We start from the raw sequence: 16,464 nt of genomic DNA, 5'->3' as shown, positions 1-16,464 counted from the left end.
ATGAGCAAAGCAACAAACTACATAAGCCACATTTAGTAACTTTTGAGAAAAAGGACTTTAAAGGTGGTATGTATTTTTCCTGTGAAAATTAAACTACACTTTCTGTTACTAATAAAATACATTCAAAAATGGTAGTCGGTAACTCTTAGTACAAAAAAAGTTTAATAAATTCTTTACTTATAATAAGAAACACTCAAGTTTAAAAATATCATTAGGCACATTTTTAAATATCAATAGTCAAACAAATGTACGGAACCATTTTTAAAATATAAACAAAAAAAAAACTACTTTCTAATTTGGTTTTCCAACTGCAGCCAAAAATTTTCTATAGGGTTCAAATCAGGTGATCGGGAAGGCCAATCCAATACTTGAATTTTTTCAGATAGCAAAAAGGTTTGCAAAAGTTGCAACTTTCGCAAAATTATTTATTACATTACCAACTAATAATTCCAAAAAGCACTTCTTTCTAATAAAAGTCCATACCTGGGATGCGTACGAAGATTTCTCGCCGGTAAAATGAACGGAGGCGAATCCGGCCCTGACCAATTCCACTGACATGTTCAAGTTGTCGATCCATAACCAACCGATAAAGTTGCCGGCTTTGTCGTGTGTATCGACCTGAATGGAAACTTCCCTTTGCAAGCAACGTTCTTTGGTGAACAGTAAAGCTTCGTCGCCGTATTCTTCACCTTCTGAGGCCGGTAACGTGCCGGTGGCTGCCCTTGCGGCTCTAGGACAGTTAATACCACCTGGAAATATGAGGAAAAAGTAAAGAAATTGGAGTAATTGCGTATTTTTTTTAGAGATTAAAGAAAAATGTTGATATTGTCAAAAGCTTTACAAAAATCCAAGTACCCAAGCAACACATCATATATTATTATTGTTAAATATATATTTATTCATTTGATATTGTAGTAAATCTCTGGTTTTGGTATATTTATCAACCATATATGGTAAGCGAATATTTATTAAACTGTAGAATATATCATATACGATTCTGGTTACAAAATTGAGAAAATTTCATCAAAATTTCAAAATTGATTTATATATTTAGTTTTTAAACTCGATTACTACACCTCAAATATTTGATGAAATTCTTGTGAAAAATCACTGTTTTTCGTCCATATTATCCAATCTAATAGCACTGTTTTTGTATTAAATATTTATTAGTATACAATATACATATGTCAAATTTAAATAAACAAACCGTGTTATTAGATTGGATATTAACAACGAAACCAGCTGTTATTCATGCATATTATTAAGGAAAACAATAATTTTTGAAAACAATTTTTTACTGGTAAGTTGTGTGGGGTGGGTGGGGGGGGCAAGGGTAGAGTTAATGAAAAACGTTTTTTTTGCAGAAAATAATTACCTGAGAAAAAAATGCTTTTTAAGAAAATTATAGGTGATAAAAAAATTAGTAGTTTTTGTATCTATACTGTTCTCACATAACCTTAAGTGAAAATTTATTTTTTTAAAGATAAGTCATTAAGTTTAAAAAAAATTTAAGTTCTTTTTGATTCTAGACAACTTTTCATTATCTAGGTTCAAAAATACAGTTTTTAAATTAAAACTATTGGTATATACCGGGTGTCTTAGGCCCAGCGCCCACAGAAGTGGTATTGGCTTATGGCGTGGCAGTGGTGTGGCACCGACGTGGCAGCGGCCTGGCGTTTTGACGCCTACTAAAGTGGCACAGAAGCAGCACACAAAATGCAAATTTAGTCATTACTACAATGTCGTCTTCAGAGGACGAAGATGTTCTTGCTTTAGTGCATTTAAATAATATTCAAAGAAGACGATATTGGGTACATCCTTTATGGAAAAAGAAAAACAAAAAATATGGCAGCTTTAATGTATTTAAAGAGCTAAATCAGTATCCAGAACGGTTTCAGTCTTTTTATCGAATGTCTAAAGACTGTTTTACTCGGCTACTAAACATAATAAAACCAAAAATAACTAAAAAGAATACAAACTGGAGAAATTGTGTTAGTGCAGAAGAGCGATTATTAATAACTCTTAGGTAAGTAATTAAATAATAACTGTAGAATACACTAAAAAAACATTATAAAATTCATGAATAAATTTTATTATGAAATTTATGAATATGAACACATAAAGACAAACATAAAAACTAGTCATATGAATACCCTTGAGGCTGCTGATTCGAAAAACTAGTAGTATATTCAAAATCGGTTCCATGTAATGTTTGTAGTGTATGGTATGTTCGACTTCTATTTTCGTTTGGTGGTTGATTTGACGTTGTGATATTAACCGGAGAATAAACTTGTATATTGGAAGGGTTTGAGGAAGATTCGCTAAGCGGTGAAATCATTTGCTGAACATTAGCATTTGATGTCTGATTTTCTTCTAAAATTTCTCCAGCCAAGTTCAAAATGCCAATTTTAAATTTTCTTTTTTGAAAATCAGTCATTTTTTTCATGTCCGGTAGCATACTTATCAGGAATGCCCTATCCGGATCCTCAGTTTTTTCAGGACATTCTTGTAATTTAGTTTGTTTCTTTTGAAAATATTCAAAAGCACTTGAATTGACTTCTTGCAAAGTAGGGTATTTTTTTGTTTCTTTCTTCTTTTTTGGTACGTGCACAGCTTCTGAACTATTTTTTTCCCCATATTCATTGGTGTCACTTAAAGGCGCCTCTAATTCACTGTCAGACTTGCTCGAATCAATTTCATTTGCGATACTTTCTTCTTGAATCATTTTAGTATTCCCCAATGATTTTCTTGATTTTGTGAATGGTTGTAAAAAATGTAAATTTTCAGCTAAATAGTAGGGTTTGATTGGTTTTGCTGAGGATCCCGACGGAACTTTTTTATTTAAATATTTTGTAAAACTTCCCCGGATATTTTTCCATCAATCCTTGCAATCATTTACTAAAACAAAAAAAAAGTTTTATATGCTGCTGGTTTATGTAAAAAAAAAAGTCAAAAACATATTCTGGAAACTTTTTTTTAACAGTTTTTCCTTTGTGTCGTTTCAGATACTTTGCCACGGGCTCATCTTTCAAGTCCTTACAATTTTATTTTTTAAGGGGACATACAGCAATACGAAAAATTGTTTATCACACAGCTAAGATGTTATGGAAAACTCTACAGCCACAGTTTTTACCAAAACCGACTAGTGAAAAATGGTTGGATATCGCTGAACGCTTTTATAGTCTATGGAATTTACCTAATTGTATTGGGAGCATTGACGGCAAGCACATTAGGATAAAAGCACCCCCAAATTCAGGATCTGCATTCCACAACTATAAAGGTTTTTTTTCTATAGTGCTGTTAGCTGTTGTCGACGCAGATGGCTTAATTATTTCTGTAGATGTGGGTGAATATGGCCGCAACAGCGATGGGCGTGCGTTAAAAGAAAGTAAATTTGGAAAGTGTCTGGTTCGAGGAGAACTTAATATACCAGATCCAACTCCTCTACCTGGTGAAGATGTAAATATTGGTTTTGCCTACTACTTTGTAGGTGACGAAGCATTTCCGCTCAGAAGCGATCTTATGAAACCATTTGCCCGCAATCAACATACCAATGAAAGAAGAATGTATAATTACAGAATTTCTCGGGGACGCAAATCAGTGGAATGCTGCTTTGGTATGTTAATTACTAAATTTGGAATATTGCAAACGCTGTATGAAAACGAAAAGGATTGATATAATAATCCTAGCAATATGTGCTTTACATAATTTTATTCGTATTTACGATGGAATTTTTTCCACACCTAAACAACCAAACAATATTCAGCACATACCTGTTCAGGATTTGCAAATACAAAGAAACACTTCACAAAATTTAAGAAATCGGCTTTGTAACTACTTTTGTAACATTTCTCCCATTCCAAACCAAGGATATTACAATTTTTAATAACTATTTTTTATTAGGTATTACAATACCATGTTACCTCTACAACATTTTTTGAGTTGTAACTATAACCTTACTGATTATAATAAATTATTGGATTAAAAATTACCTGTTTCCTTAATTGTTTTCGAGATTTCATTCCAGGCAGCATCTTGTGCAGTTCTGTTGCAATAATCAGGTCGATTATAATCATATAAACATGGTTTTGATTCAACTAATTCGACAAAGCGAACATTAAATTCAAAATCATCCCGCATTTTCATGTCAAAACTATGAAAACATTCAAAACAACGAACGAGATCGGACTGGCATGCCGCTTTCCATGCACCACTAGTGGTTACAATATGGCGTGCCATTTCTGCACCGCTACCACGCCATCTCAGTCTGCGTTGCTTAATTCATTTACATTATCTTTCTATTGCCACTCGCCAGAACCACGCCGCTGCCAGACTTCCGCCACTTCTGTGGGCGCTGGGCCTTAGGGTAGTGGTTCGCCCCTATGACTTTTTTAATTTTTAAGTTAAAAAAATAAAATTTTGTAAGTGGGTGTAGAATCCAAAATTGGGATTGGCTAACGTATTCAGTTGTTTTCTGTCACTTCCGGTTTAACCGAATTTAAAATACACTTTTTAACTATGGTAATGAGCTACCCTAGTTCCATTTGAAAAATTGAGTTAGAGCCGAAAATACGATTTTGCAAACTTTAGACGCGTCTAGGAAAGCTGTGAAAAACAAAAGACAGTCAATTATATTTTTCTAAGACTACTTGATGTAAAATGAACAATTTTAAATTATTCATGGCACTCTAGATTGAAATATAAAAAATTAAATAATTTAAAGGTTATGTGTCAAAAGTTGACATATGTGGCATCATTTTTCTTAGAATGTCATTTTCTATCAAAATATGTCAAAAAAATTGGGGGATCCTATTTAAAATAAGAAAGTTAGGATCATTTCCGGTCAAACCGGAAGTGAGAGAAAACAACTGAATACGTCAGCCAATCCCAATTTAGGTGCTACATTCACGTACCAAATTTCACTTTTTTAACTTAAAAATTAAAAAAGTTATAGGGGTGAACCACTTTCCTAAGACACCCAGTATATGAACCATATATGGTCAAGGTATATTTATTAAATGACATTTAAGACAATTGAGAAGGGATTTACTCAGCTAGTCTTTACACTCGATCACTACACCTCAAATATGTAATAAAATGACCCCGATATCACATATACAGGGTGTTCGAAAAATAGTCGGAGATATTTCAATGGGTGATTGATTCTTTGTGAAAAAATATGAGAAAAAGTGTCTATAAACATGGGTCCGGAAATGCACAGTTTTCAAGATAATAAAAAATAAATACCGTTTTATTGCATGCCCTGGACAAAATTGGTTTATTAATTTTTGGTATAAAAATCACAGGTGCCTTAAAAAAGAAAAAATAATTTTTGCATGGAAGTTTAACATTGACAAGTGGCAGTTCCCCTAGAAAAATAATTAATATTAATAAAAAATTAATATTTTTAAAAAAATGTTTCACACAATGTATCTTGAAAACTGTGCATTTCCGGACCCATGTTTATAGAAACTTTTTCTCATATTTTTTTACAAGGAATCGTCCATTTAAATATCTCCGTCTATTTTTCGAACACCCTGTATGCCACTGTGTAGGATACGATATGCTTTTCATACACGTATAGTGTAATAATGGATTATCATAGACAAAAAAATCTAGAAAAAGATAGAAAATGCATTAACGTGTATGAAACAATAATTATACCAAATAATATATACAAACAAAAAAACTCAATAGAAATTTGCTCAAAACTAAACAAGGATTTAAAAAAAAAAAATAAAATTTATTTTAGAAAAATGCAGTGGTGTACTTTTTTTATATTAAATAATATTTATGATAAATCCTTTATGGACGGCATCGGTAGAAATTAGTTTTTTTCTTTGTACGTCGACAAATGCTCTCTGACGCATAAAACACATCTGCAATTTTAAAAATATATCTACATTGGTAGTAAAGTTATTTAAAAAAAAAATCTCATTCTATTATTCATTTTATAAACACCTTTAATTATTCTACAATATTTAAACGGTTAACTTTTATGAAATAATAATTGTATATTATTACCATGTAATAAACCTTCTTGTTAAATGTGAATAACGTATATCACGCGGACATTTTATCCGATATTTATAGTTGAAGTTTAACCAAAAATGTACATCTGGTGTAAATAAAACATAACCGTTTATTTAACCATCGTATGTTGCTTGGGCATAACGAAAAGTCGTGTAAGGATCTTATTGGTTGTAATTTCAAAATCTCGATATTGTCAAAGGCTTTACAAAAATCCCAATAACTTGAAAACTCATGCAACTATTTTATTGGTTTAAGTTTCATATGAAAGCTGATTAGTTTCTTTACCAAAAAGGCTCTTACAAGTTTCCTTGTCAATGCAACCATTTTCGAGTTATTCATGGATTTGAAATAATCTTGATAATGTCAAAGGCTTTACAAAAATCGAAATAGCTTAAAAACTCATGTAACGATTTTATTAGTTTTAGTTTCATAAGAAAGCCGATGAGTTTTTTTACCAAAAAGGTACCTACGACTTTTCTAGTAAAAACAACCATTTTGAAGTTATTCATAGATTTAAAAAAATCTTAACATTGTCAAAGGCTTTACAAAAATCAAAATATCTTGAAAATGTATGTAAAGATTTTACTGGTTTTAGTTTCATATGAAAGGCGATGAGTTTCTTTGCCAAAAAGGTCCTTACCAGTTTGCTTCTAAATACAACCGTATCGGAGTAATTAAGTAGTTTTTTAATCAATTGAAAAAATCATAATATTGTGAAAGGCTTTCGAAAAATCCAAATAACTTGAAGACTCATGTAACGATTTTATAGGTTTTAGTTTCATATGAAAGCCAATGAATGTCTTTACCAAAAAGGTCCTTACAAGTCTCCTTGTAAATACAACCATTTTGGAGTTATTCATTAATTTGAAAAAATCTTGATATTGCAAAGGCTTTACAAAAGTCCAAATATCCTGAATACTCACGTAACGATTTTATTCATTTTTATTTCATATAAAAACTGATAGATTTCTTTACTAAAATGGTTTTTCCAAGCTTCCTTGTAAGTGCACCCGTATTGAAGTAAATGAGTAGTTTTTTAATCAATTGAAAAAATATTAATATTGTCAAAGGCCTTGCAAAAATCTAAATATCTTAAAAACTTATGTAACGATTTTATTGGTTTTAGTTTCATATGACAGCAGATTAGTTTCTTTACCAAAAAAGTCTCTACAAGTTTCTTTTTAAATACAACCCTTTAGGAGTAATTAAGTAGTTTTTCAATAAATGGAAAAAAATCTTGATATTGTCAAAGGCTTTACAAAAATCCAAATATCTTGAAAATTCATGCAAAAGTTTTTGGTTTTTGTTTCATGTGATAGCTGACGAGTTTCTTTACTAAAAAAGATGACATAAGTTTCCTTGTAAATACAACCGTTTCGGAGTAATTTACAAATATCTAAATATAAAAGAAACCCATAAACTTGGCGCGTTCTTTTCAATAATTTAGATCATACCTAGCAAGAATGTGGCCAAACTGTTGGTTTTGGGAATGTACAGCCTCAGTCTGGCCCCACTGGCGACAAATTCAACGATAGCGTCGATCCTTTGGGCCCTTTGGAACGATGCCAGTTCCAGTTTAGCTCTGGCAGCGTCCTAAAGTTAAAACAAAAGTGAAACATAGAATATAAAAATTAATTAATTATTGACATACGATTTCCGTTACTCTCAACGGAGCGCCGTCCTTTTTAGAATGCACCCCCAACTGTGATTTTTCCGCTTTATTTTCGGCCTTGATCAATTCGTCGTAACGCGAACTTCTTTGATCGTCGTCTTGCCTGTACCTGACCACCGTTGCCAGACCTTTTGATACTAAAGCCTCGGCTACATTCCTAAGTAAAAATTAGATTAACATATTGACAGATCAGATGGCGCTCCTTGAATAAACAAACGGTGCGTGCCTCTGTCCTCAAATTTTTAATAAGTTTTCCTAGTAAAAGATTTGTAAGAATATATTTTATTGCGAATTCTATCTAGTAACACTAGTTCAGCTACCATGGTATTAAGTCGTGGAGACCTGGAATCCATTAGAAAGGTGTTTGCCGAAGAATCTCAGAGCGGCGAATTTTATCAGAAATTGGTCGATGGCATTTTTGGTAAGATAGAGGAAAAATTTAAGGAAAAATTAAACAAAATGGAACAGGAACTTTCATCGACAAAAAAAGAAGTTAACGATCTACGCATAGCTAATAAAACTTTATTACGCATGGTAGATTCCCAGGAGCAGCACTCAAGGCGTCGTAATGTCCGCATCCTTGGATTTCAAAGTCCCCCCGACGAAACGGAATTAAACTTAAAGCAAAAGGTTTTAAATTTTCTGCGAAGCAAAATACAAAACAGTGACCTTCGTGAATCAGATATTAATAGGTGTTTTCGCATGAAACAAAATATGCCGGGCCACAATGATAAGCCACCAATCGTGATGGTAGAATTTTTCGATGTAAACAAAAAATCTGTATTGTTAAAGAACCGAAAACATCTCAAAAATACGGGTGTCGTGTTACAGGAGGATCTTACCAAAATAAGACAGATGTTACTTAAAAGTGCCGTGAATAAATTCTCAAAACAAAATGTGTGGTGTATACATGGGTATATCTATATTAAACATCGGGGCATTGTGCACAGAGTTCAGGACGAAGATGGCTTAAATTCCATTTAAACAAGGTACTCTTTAGTAAATCGTTATATCAATTACCATAGATTTATAGTAAGAATTTCTAGGGTGGTGGAATTCTTTTTATATTATATATTTTTTTCCCTTTGCTCTTGTTATTTTACCACTAATTTGCAATATGTATTATTGCCTAGGTTTAAACTTATTATTTATATATATATATATATACTTTTCTTATATGTGCAAATATGTTTATATGTTATACGTCTATTTATTTATAGGGTCAGAGGCACCTATGATAAACTTCTTTTTGTTTATTTTTTCTTAGATTTCATACTTGTGCCCATTTAACCTAATTTAGAAGTTTTTCCTTTTTTTATTTTAATTTGATTTGTTTTTCTTTTATTTTGTTATAATTTGTTGGTCTGCTGTGTATTTTTGGTAAACTGATATGGAAGCTAATACGGTTAAAAATGTTAATTTTGGGCATCTAAATGTCCGATCACTGTTTACAGGTTTTGATCATTTTGTAAATTTAATTACGTTAACCAATACTGACATTATGTGTATTTCTGAAAGCTGGCTGAGCGATTCTGAGGCTGATAATTTTCTGATCCCGAACTACAAATTATTTGTAAAGAATAGACGTGGTAGGGGTGGAGGCGTGGCTGTCTATGTACGACAGATTTTTGAGAGCTCTTTGGTTTTTGCTGACATTGACTTTTCTGATGATTTAGAGTGTTTATTTATTAAAGTAAATATAGGCAAAACAATTTTTCTTGTTGGAACAGTCTATAGACCACCAAGGTCAGATTTAGGGCGTTGTGTTGAATGTTTTGATGATATATTATCACATGCATGTCTACAGTATGAGAATATTATCATCCTGGGTGATGTTAATGTTAATCATTTTACAAATAATATTTTACTTGATTGTCTTACAGCTTATGATTTTACTCAGTTAATAAATGAGCCTACTCGTATTGCTGCTATGGCACAAACACTCATTGATGTTATCTATTTTAATAAACCCTCAAATGTTACAAGTACAGCAGTACTTAACGCTGATCTAATTAGTGACCATCAAGCTATATTCTGCAGTGTCGAGATTGCGGCACGGAGTAGGGAGATAAAAACGAAACTCTATCGTAATTTTAAACATTTTAATAAAAATGATTTTTATAAGGACCTGAATAAAATTGTGTGGGATAATGTGTACTACATCAATAATCTAGACGAAAAAATTCAGTATCTTACTAGTAATATTTGCTCATTATTTGATAGACATGCACCCTTTACGACGTCAAAAATTTCTAAGCCTTATACCCCGTGGATAACTGCAAATGTGCAGCTTTTTATAAAAGAAAAAAATAAGGCATTGTCAAGTTTTAAAAAATCTAAAAATTTGACTGATTGGGCATATTATAGACAGATGCGTAATCTTGTGGTGGGAATGATTAGAAGAGAAAAAAGAAATTATCTGCAATTTCATCAGAACATCAGAGATAGTAAACAGTTATGGAGAGCTATTAATAATCTAAGTCTAAAAAATGTCTCTAATCGTTCTATTCCTTTAAATCTCCGAGATCCAAACAAAATTAATGACTATTTTGCTTCAGTTTATAGCCCGTTAGGTAGTTGCCCCGAAGAAGTTGCTAATTTTCAGAACAAACAGTTCAAACATGATCTAAATTTTTCATTTCGATTAGCCAAAGTTGAGGAAATTTCTAAAATAGTCTTAAGCCTAAAATCAAATGCACACGGTTGTGATTCAATATCAGCGCTAATGCTGCAACACTGTATTCCAAAGCTATCTCCACATATTACGCATATTATAAACTGTTGCCTAGAAACTGGGTATTTTCCGGGTATGTGGAAAATTTCTCTCTTAACACCTTTGGCTAAAATTAATAATCCAACTAATTTCAGCGACCTTAGACCTATTTCAATTATCCCGGTCATCGCTAAAGTTTTGGAAAAGTTTATACAGCAGCAAATTTATGACTTTCTCACCTCCAATAATATTATTCCGCATAAGCAATCTGGGTTTAGAAAACAACATAGCACGACATCTGTCTTACTAAACGTTACCCAAGAGATAATTTCTGCAATGGATAAAGGAGACTCCACAGCACTTATAATGCTTGATTTTTCCAAGGCATTTGACACCTTGGATCATCATTTGCTTTTGGCAAAGTTGGCTTATTATGGCTTTGATAATGTTTCCCAAATGTTTTTTAAATCCTACTTATCCAACAGAAGGCAAATGGTGGTCTTGGAAGATCAGACTTTTTCAAATATCAAATATATAACATCTGGAGTACCTCAGGGATCTGTTTTGGGACCTCTCTTATTTCTAATGTATGTTTCGGATTTGTTTAAAGTTGTAAAACACTGCCAGATCCAGGGGTTCGCGGATGATATGCAAATCTATCATTCTTTTAAAGCTGAATCTGTATTGGAGGCAACAAATAAAATAAACGACGATCTTTCTAGAATTTCCTTCTTTTCCTCTCAAAATAATTTAAAACTCAATCCTTCAAAGTGTTGTGTTATGTGCTTTACTTCTAAGAACAAAAGAAGAATAGCATTGGACGGTTTAAAGCTTTTTGTGGGAGGTAATCAGCTAAGTATGGTTAAATGTGCAAAAAATCTTGGATTGCTTCTGGATGATGAATTGCGCTTTAAGTTACACGTTTCTAATGTTATTAAAAAGTCATACTATTCTTTAAAGCCATTGTATGCAAACAGAAATATAATTAATTTTAAGGTAAGGAAAAAACTGTGTGAGTCTCTAGTATTACCTATTATGAATTACTGCAATATTGTTTATTATCCATGTTTGGACAAAATCACTGCGTACCGATTGCAAAAGCTGCAAAATCAATGCTGCAGATTTATTTATGGACTGAGAAAGTTTGATAGAGTCTCTGCAAGGCTATGTGAACTTAGTTGGCTGCGCGTGGAAAATCTATTCTCTTTGCAATTGGCGGTTTTTGTGCATAGACTGCTAGCGTCGTCTACTCCTCCCTACCTCCGCAAAAAACTTACTTTTCGGAAAAATTTACATGATGCAAATCTGAGATTTATAAATAAGTTGTCAATTCCCAGATATCGAACAGCCTTCTTTCGTCGTAGTTTTCTGTATAATGCTGTGGCAATTTACAATGACCTTGTTCCGAATCCTATAAAAGAAATGTCAGTAGCGGGTTTCAAGAAAAAACTAAAGCTGCATTTTTTAACAAAACAGAATAGCTAAATTGTCAGTAGGTATTTCTTATTTATAATTTTTTGATTTTTATGGACCAATGGGTGTATATCTGTTTATTTTTATATTAATATTAGTGTTACTATTACAAATGTCAATTTTTTTCTTTCAGTTGTGCTATCTAAAATAATTTTGCTTACTTTTTTAAATAGGTTAAGTAGATTAGCCTTTGGCTAGACTTCGCCTATGTACACTATTGAAAAGTACAAATAAAGCCATTATTTATTTATTTATTTATTTATTTATATTGTAATACATTGTCTTTGTTGCTAGTTGGTAGTAGATTAATTGTTTGGGGTGATTTTAATGTTAATTACTTAATAGAGTCCCATGAAGGGAAATGTTTATAAAATCCACAAGAATTACAATGTCGAGTCTATTAATTTTATATTTATATTGTAAATTAATAGGACTCCCAAGTAGAAAAACAGGAATTATTTTCTTAATTTCCCACCGATTTTCATAAAAGTTGAATTAGTGGACAGGGTATTTAATTTAGAACAAAAAGTGTATCTCTAAAAAATTTGAAAAATTGGATATTTTCAGATTAAAAAATTAAATATGAAAAAATGTGTAAAATTAATAGGACTCGTAATTAGTGGAAGAATTTCAAAATTTACACAAACCCTAATAGATTATTTTTGTGTAAAATTCAACTCAGAATAGGTATGTGATATACTTATGATTCCCTCAGGGTTATCTGATCATGACGCAGTTTTAGTAAAGCCATCTAGAAAAATTTAAGGTGGCAGGTTTCATCGTAAATCAAATATTCTCCGTAATTTGCCTAATAATACAAACCGGACAATATGTCTTAAACATTTTTAATAACAGTTTCCCACTTCAGAAAATTAAAGTTAAAACAAAAAAAACATACATTACTTTTGGTGTAAAAACATCGTCAATGAACTTGAAAACTTTTATTCTTAAATGTACTTACTTTCCATTGATGGTGACGGTGGCGCAAGTTTTTTCGGGGAAATTGTCCCTGGCTTCTTGGATGTAATCGATGACCACGTGCACTTTCTTGCCAATAAGTTTCTTTCTCAGGTATTCGCGAGCTTCGAACATCCACGGGATGTCATAAAGGGGTCTGAAACCTGGAAAAGAATTGAAACTCTCACTTTCTATAGAAGCTACTTATTTTTCCCTTTTTTAAAAACCCGATTTTTCCAACTCCAACTTGTGTATTTAGTGTTACAGTGCATAACAATAAAATACTTGAATATTCTGCAAAATTAACTTTTTAAAAGTTATATTTAACGAGAAAAGCAGCGGTTACTATATTTGACTTAGCGTGGGTTCCAGATGCTTATTTGGAAGCTGTTGGATTGTAAAAAACTGAATATGCCTCTCCTAATAATAGATACTAACGTTCAAAATCTTATGAGTGAAGTAGATGTGGATTCTATATTTGACCTGGGTGAACTGAGTAACTTGGGAAAAAATACATCGGATCACAGCGTATGTAAAAAGGTTCAACAATAATGTCAATAAAAATAAGTGACACTTGTATTAGTGAATTGTTCAAAAGGGAGCATTTTAAAAAGATATACTTTGCTTACAAAGTGATAAAGTTCTGCCCACACAGTTATCAACAATTATTCTAAGTTTAAGACCGTTTTTGGACGAGTATAAAGTGTTAAGGTACAGTGGTAGGTTACGGGGGCTAGATTGTCTTAGGAAGCACCCCATAACATCTATACTCTATTTCAGAAGTGTGTAGAGCAATAAAACCTCATTAGGTATGCAAAAGTGGTACCTGGTGATCCACCAATATTTTATGCCACTACCTTAGTTGGGTATTAGTTTCAATGTAAAATTCTTTCTTTTCGTTGATTGCAGGTAGTGCCACCCGGTTTTGGGTCAATTTATGAGTTTTGCCCATTGTTACCCACTGATAAACATTGAAAACGGTTCGCCAAAGGCGTGCAACTTAAATGCTATTTTATTTTAGAAAGTTACTTTTGTTTAAATGGAATAATATATTTTTTTCACAAATTTATTGAACATAATATGTAGAGTAAAACAGTTGAAAATGTCACTTTTGGATCTGGCACTTTTTGAACAGTGTATAACAATTTTAAATTATAATAGATTGTAGTCTTCTTCGTCATCTGACGAACTGTCATCACCTCTTGACATTATAATTAAAGGATCGACTGTCTGATCGATGAGGTTGTCAAGATCCCACATTTTGTCCTCTTGCTTAATTACATGCTGGACTGCTTTTCGCCAATTCTCTAGTGTCGCTTCCGTAATGGCTTGATCAAACAGTAGCTTAACATCTTTCATTTTAAAAGTCGTGATTTAGTTCGCAATGATATGGCGGTAAGCGCAGTACAGTTATATTATATTTTTCGGCTATATCTTCCACGGCGTATTTCATGAAACGAGTTTTGTGTAAGTTTGCTATTGCCAGCAGTTCTTTTTTTATCAAATTTGCTTCAAACGCAATACCTTTTGCAGTCAGCCAATCGATAATTTCTTGCTTTCTCCAACTTGAAGTTGGCGTCTTCTCTATTCGCCGTGAATGATAGCTTGCGTTATCCATAACCACCACCGAATTAGCCGGAAGAAATTTTATCATTTCACCAAAATAGTCCTCGAAAACGTCTGAGTTCATGTCTTCATGGTAATCTCCTGTGCGAGTCGACTCAAAGGTTAGCAGACCTTCTTTTAAAAATCCCTCTTCGCTTCCAATATGTGTGATTATAAGTCTTTTTCCTTTTCCCGAAGGTACTTTAATACCCGTAGACAGGCCTTCTATGAAAGCTTGGCGAGCACTGGTTATATTTTTGTCTTGCCACATTTTTTGGACTATATAACCTTCGTTAATCCACGTCTCATCAAGATAAAAAACTTTCTTTTGCTCCCTGCGGTACTGCTTGATACTTCTCAAGTATTGTCGTCTCCAACAAACAATTTCGTCGCTCTCCAGTAAAAGTGCTTTGCGGTTATGCTTTTCCCAGGCAAAATCCATATTTTTTAAAGTTTTCCATAAAAGTTTTCTACTTATCAACGGAATACTGTCATCTCGGCCAAGCTCCATTAAAATTTTGTCTAGGGTGGGTATTTCCTTTTTAAAATAAAAAGAGTGAACTTTTCTTCGAATTATACATTTAGCATTTTCATCAAGGACTTTTGTAGGTCGTCCTGGCTTTTGCTTGGGAGATTCCACTTGACCTGCTACTTTTCTTTCCCGCAACAATTTGAAAATGGTGGACTTTCCAATTCCACTCATTCGAGAACATTTTTCAACAATTTCTTGCACAGTAAAACTAGGGTAATCGTGTTTTATGCAATCATGTACATTTAAAATAATAACTTTTTCACTCAGCGATAGTGGAGAATTTTTAGTAGATCTTTTCGTTGGACTGAATACCTCCATTTTTTAAATATTGGGATAATAATATTGTGATTACACTACAGCGTAGCAGTGACTACTAACGTTTAAAATATGATTTAAAAGTATTTATAGTCTGTATATATTACCTGACCCCATTTTTGCATGTTACAAAGCGTTAAAAGATAGGTACCTATACAAAAGGATTAAAAGTATTTATTTAGAATTTAATCTCTTTCAAAATAAAGGCATTTAATCCGTGAAAATTAAATTCATAAATATTATAAGTACCTGCGCCTATGAACTACCACGAAATGTAGCCAAACAGAACGGAATTCCCCAGTTTATTGCTCTATGCACTTCTGAAATAGAGTATAATAATCTAACAATCGTAAGTTTTTTGTTGAATTTTCTCCAGTCGGGCGAGACATGTAACCTTCGCCTTTTTATTTAATGTTTTATGTGATGCTGTAAATTTTGAGTTGTTGCTTTTTATAAAACGTAATATATAAACGACCAGCATCCTTGTGAAAATGGACGAATTTTTCGGTTTACATGTATATGAGCTCAGAACTTAGACGAAATTGGGTTTTTGGTGCGTGTTTTGTGATTTTAGGGATTTACCGAGATATAGCGAAAATATTCAAAAGTAATGTGGAACAAACTATGTTTTGGACATTTACGGAACGTTCCTCAAATGTTTGGCACCAATCGATATTCTTTTTTGTATATCCGAGTTTTATTTCCTTATTACTGTCTGAAATCTTGTGCTTTTCTTTTTTTTACTCCCACATTAAAATCAATTGTATCCAATATACAAAAACCGTAAAGATACTGAGTGTTTCACTTAGTAAAAAATATTTAGTGTTTTATTTCTTATAGGTATATTGTTTAGATATTTGGCTACTTTTTAATTATTTTAAAGATATAATTAGAGATACAGCAAAACTATTCAAATAAAAAAGGTTCGGATTAGTCTCTTCTTTAATAATCAGCTATTTTTTTGTTAGGTTAATTCAGCAAAATTTACAGAAACATCAGTTTTCTAGATTCAAGATTGCAGTTGCGCCCCCTAGCGGCCATTTTAGAAACTTGAAAATATTTTCCAGGTCATTCTCTTGGCCATTTTAGTAATAAATTTTTTTATCGCAAGCTTCTACGATGAATAGTTTCCCAGATACAGTACCTCGCATTCTTATTTGGCCA

At 32.5% G+C, this 16,464-nt stretch overlaps 2 protein-coding genes across 3 annotated transcripts in view; one reads left to right on the top strand and one right to left on the bottom strand.

Moving 5' to 3' along the window:
• Positions 1–16,464, bottom strand: part of LOC126733577 (staphylococcal nuclease domain-containing protein 1) — a 74,538-nt gene that overhangs the window by 25,531 nt on the left and 32,543 nt on the right. For both annotated transcript variants that reach the window (XM_050436924.1, XM_050436923.1), the window contains exons 7-10: positions 12,853–13,012; positions 7,685–7,862; positions 7,488–7,626; positions 484–749 (exon numbers count right to left, since the gene is read on the bottom strand). In XM_050436924.1, coding sequence (XP_050292881.1) covers positions 484–749; positions 7,488–7,626; positions 7,685–7,862; positions 12,853–13,012 — 743 coding nt within the window. The remainder of the gene's footprint in view (positions 1–483; positions 750–7,487; positions 7,627–7,684; positions 7,863–12,852; positions 13,013–16,464) is intronic.
• On the top strand, positions 1,583–3,799 carry LOC126733579 (putative nuclease HARBI1). Its single transcript, XM_050436927.1, has 2 exons — positions 1,583–2,026; positions 3,006–3,799. Exons 1-2 carry the CDS (start codon positions 1,740–1,742, stop codon positions 3,673–3,675), a joined length of 957 nt encoding a protein of 318 aa, XP_050292884.1. The 5' UTR covers positions 1,583–1,739; the 3' UTR covers positions 3,676–3,799.

This window comes from Anthonomus grandis, chromosome 2 (genome assembly GCF_022605725.1).
Source record: "Anthonomus grandis grandis chromosome 2, icAntGran1.3, whole genome shotgun sequence".
Taxonomy (NCBI): Eukaryota; Metazoa; Arthropoda; class Insecta; order Coleoptera; family Curculionidae; genus Anthonomus; species Anthonomus grandis.
The sequence above is the reverse complement of the archived record's forward strand: the minus strand, read 5'-3'. Positions and strand labels throughout refer to the sequence as shown.

Excerpts from the sequence above, each read along its gene's own strand:
- LOC126733579 (XM_050436927.1), top strand. The coding sequence starts at position 1,740 with ATGTCGTCTTCAGAGGACGAAGATGTTCTTGCTTTAGTGCATTTAAAT. Across the intron at positions 2,027-3,005 it reads CGATTATTAATAACTCTTAG|ATACTTTGCCACGGGCTCAT; the intron begins GTAAGTAATTAA and ends GTGTCGTTTCAG.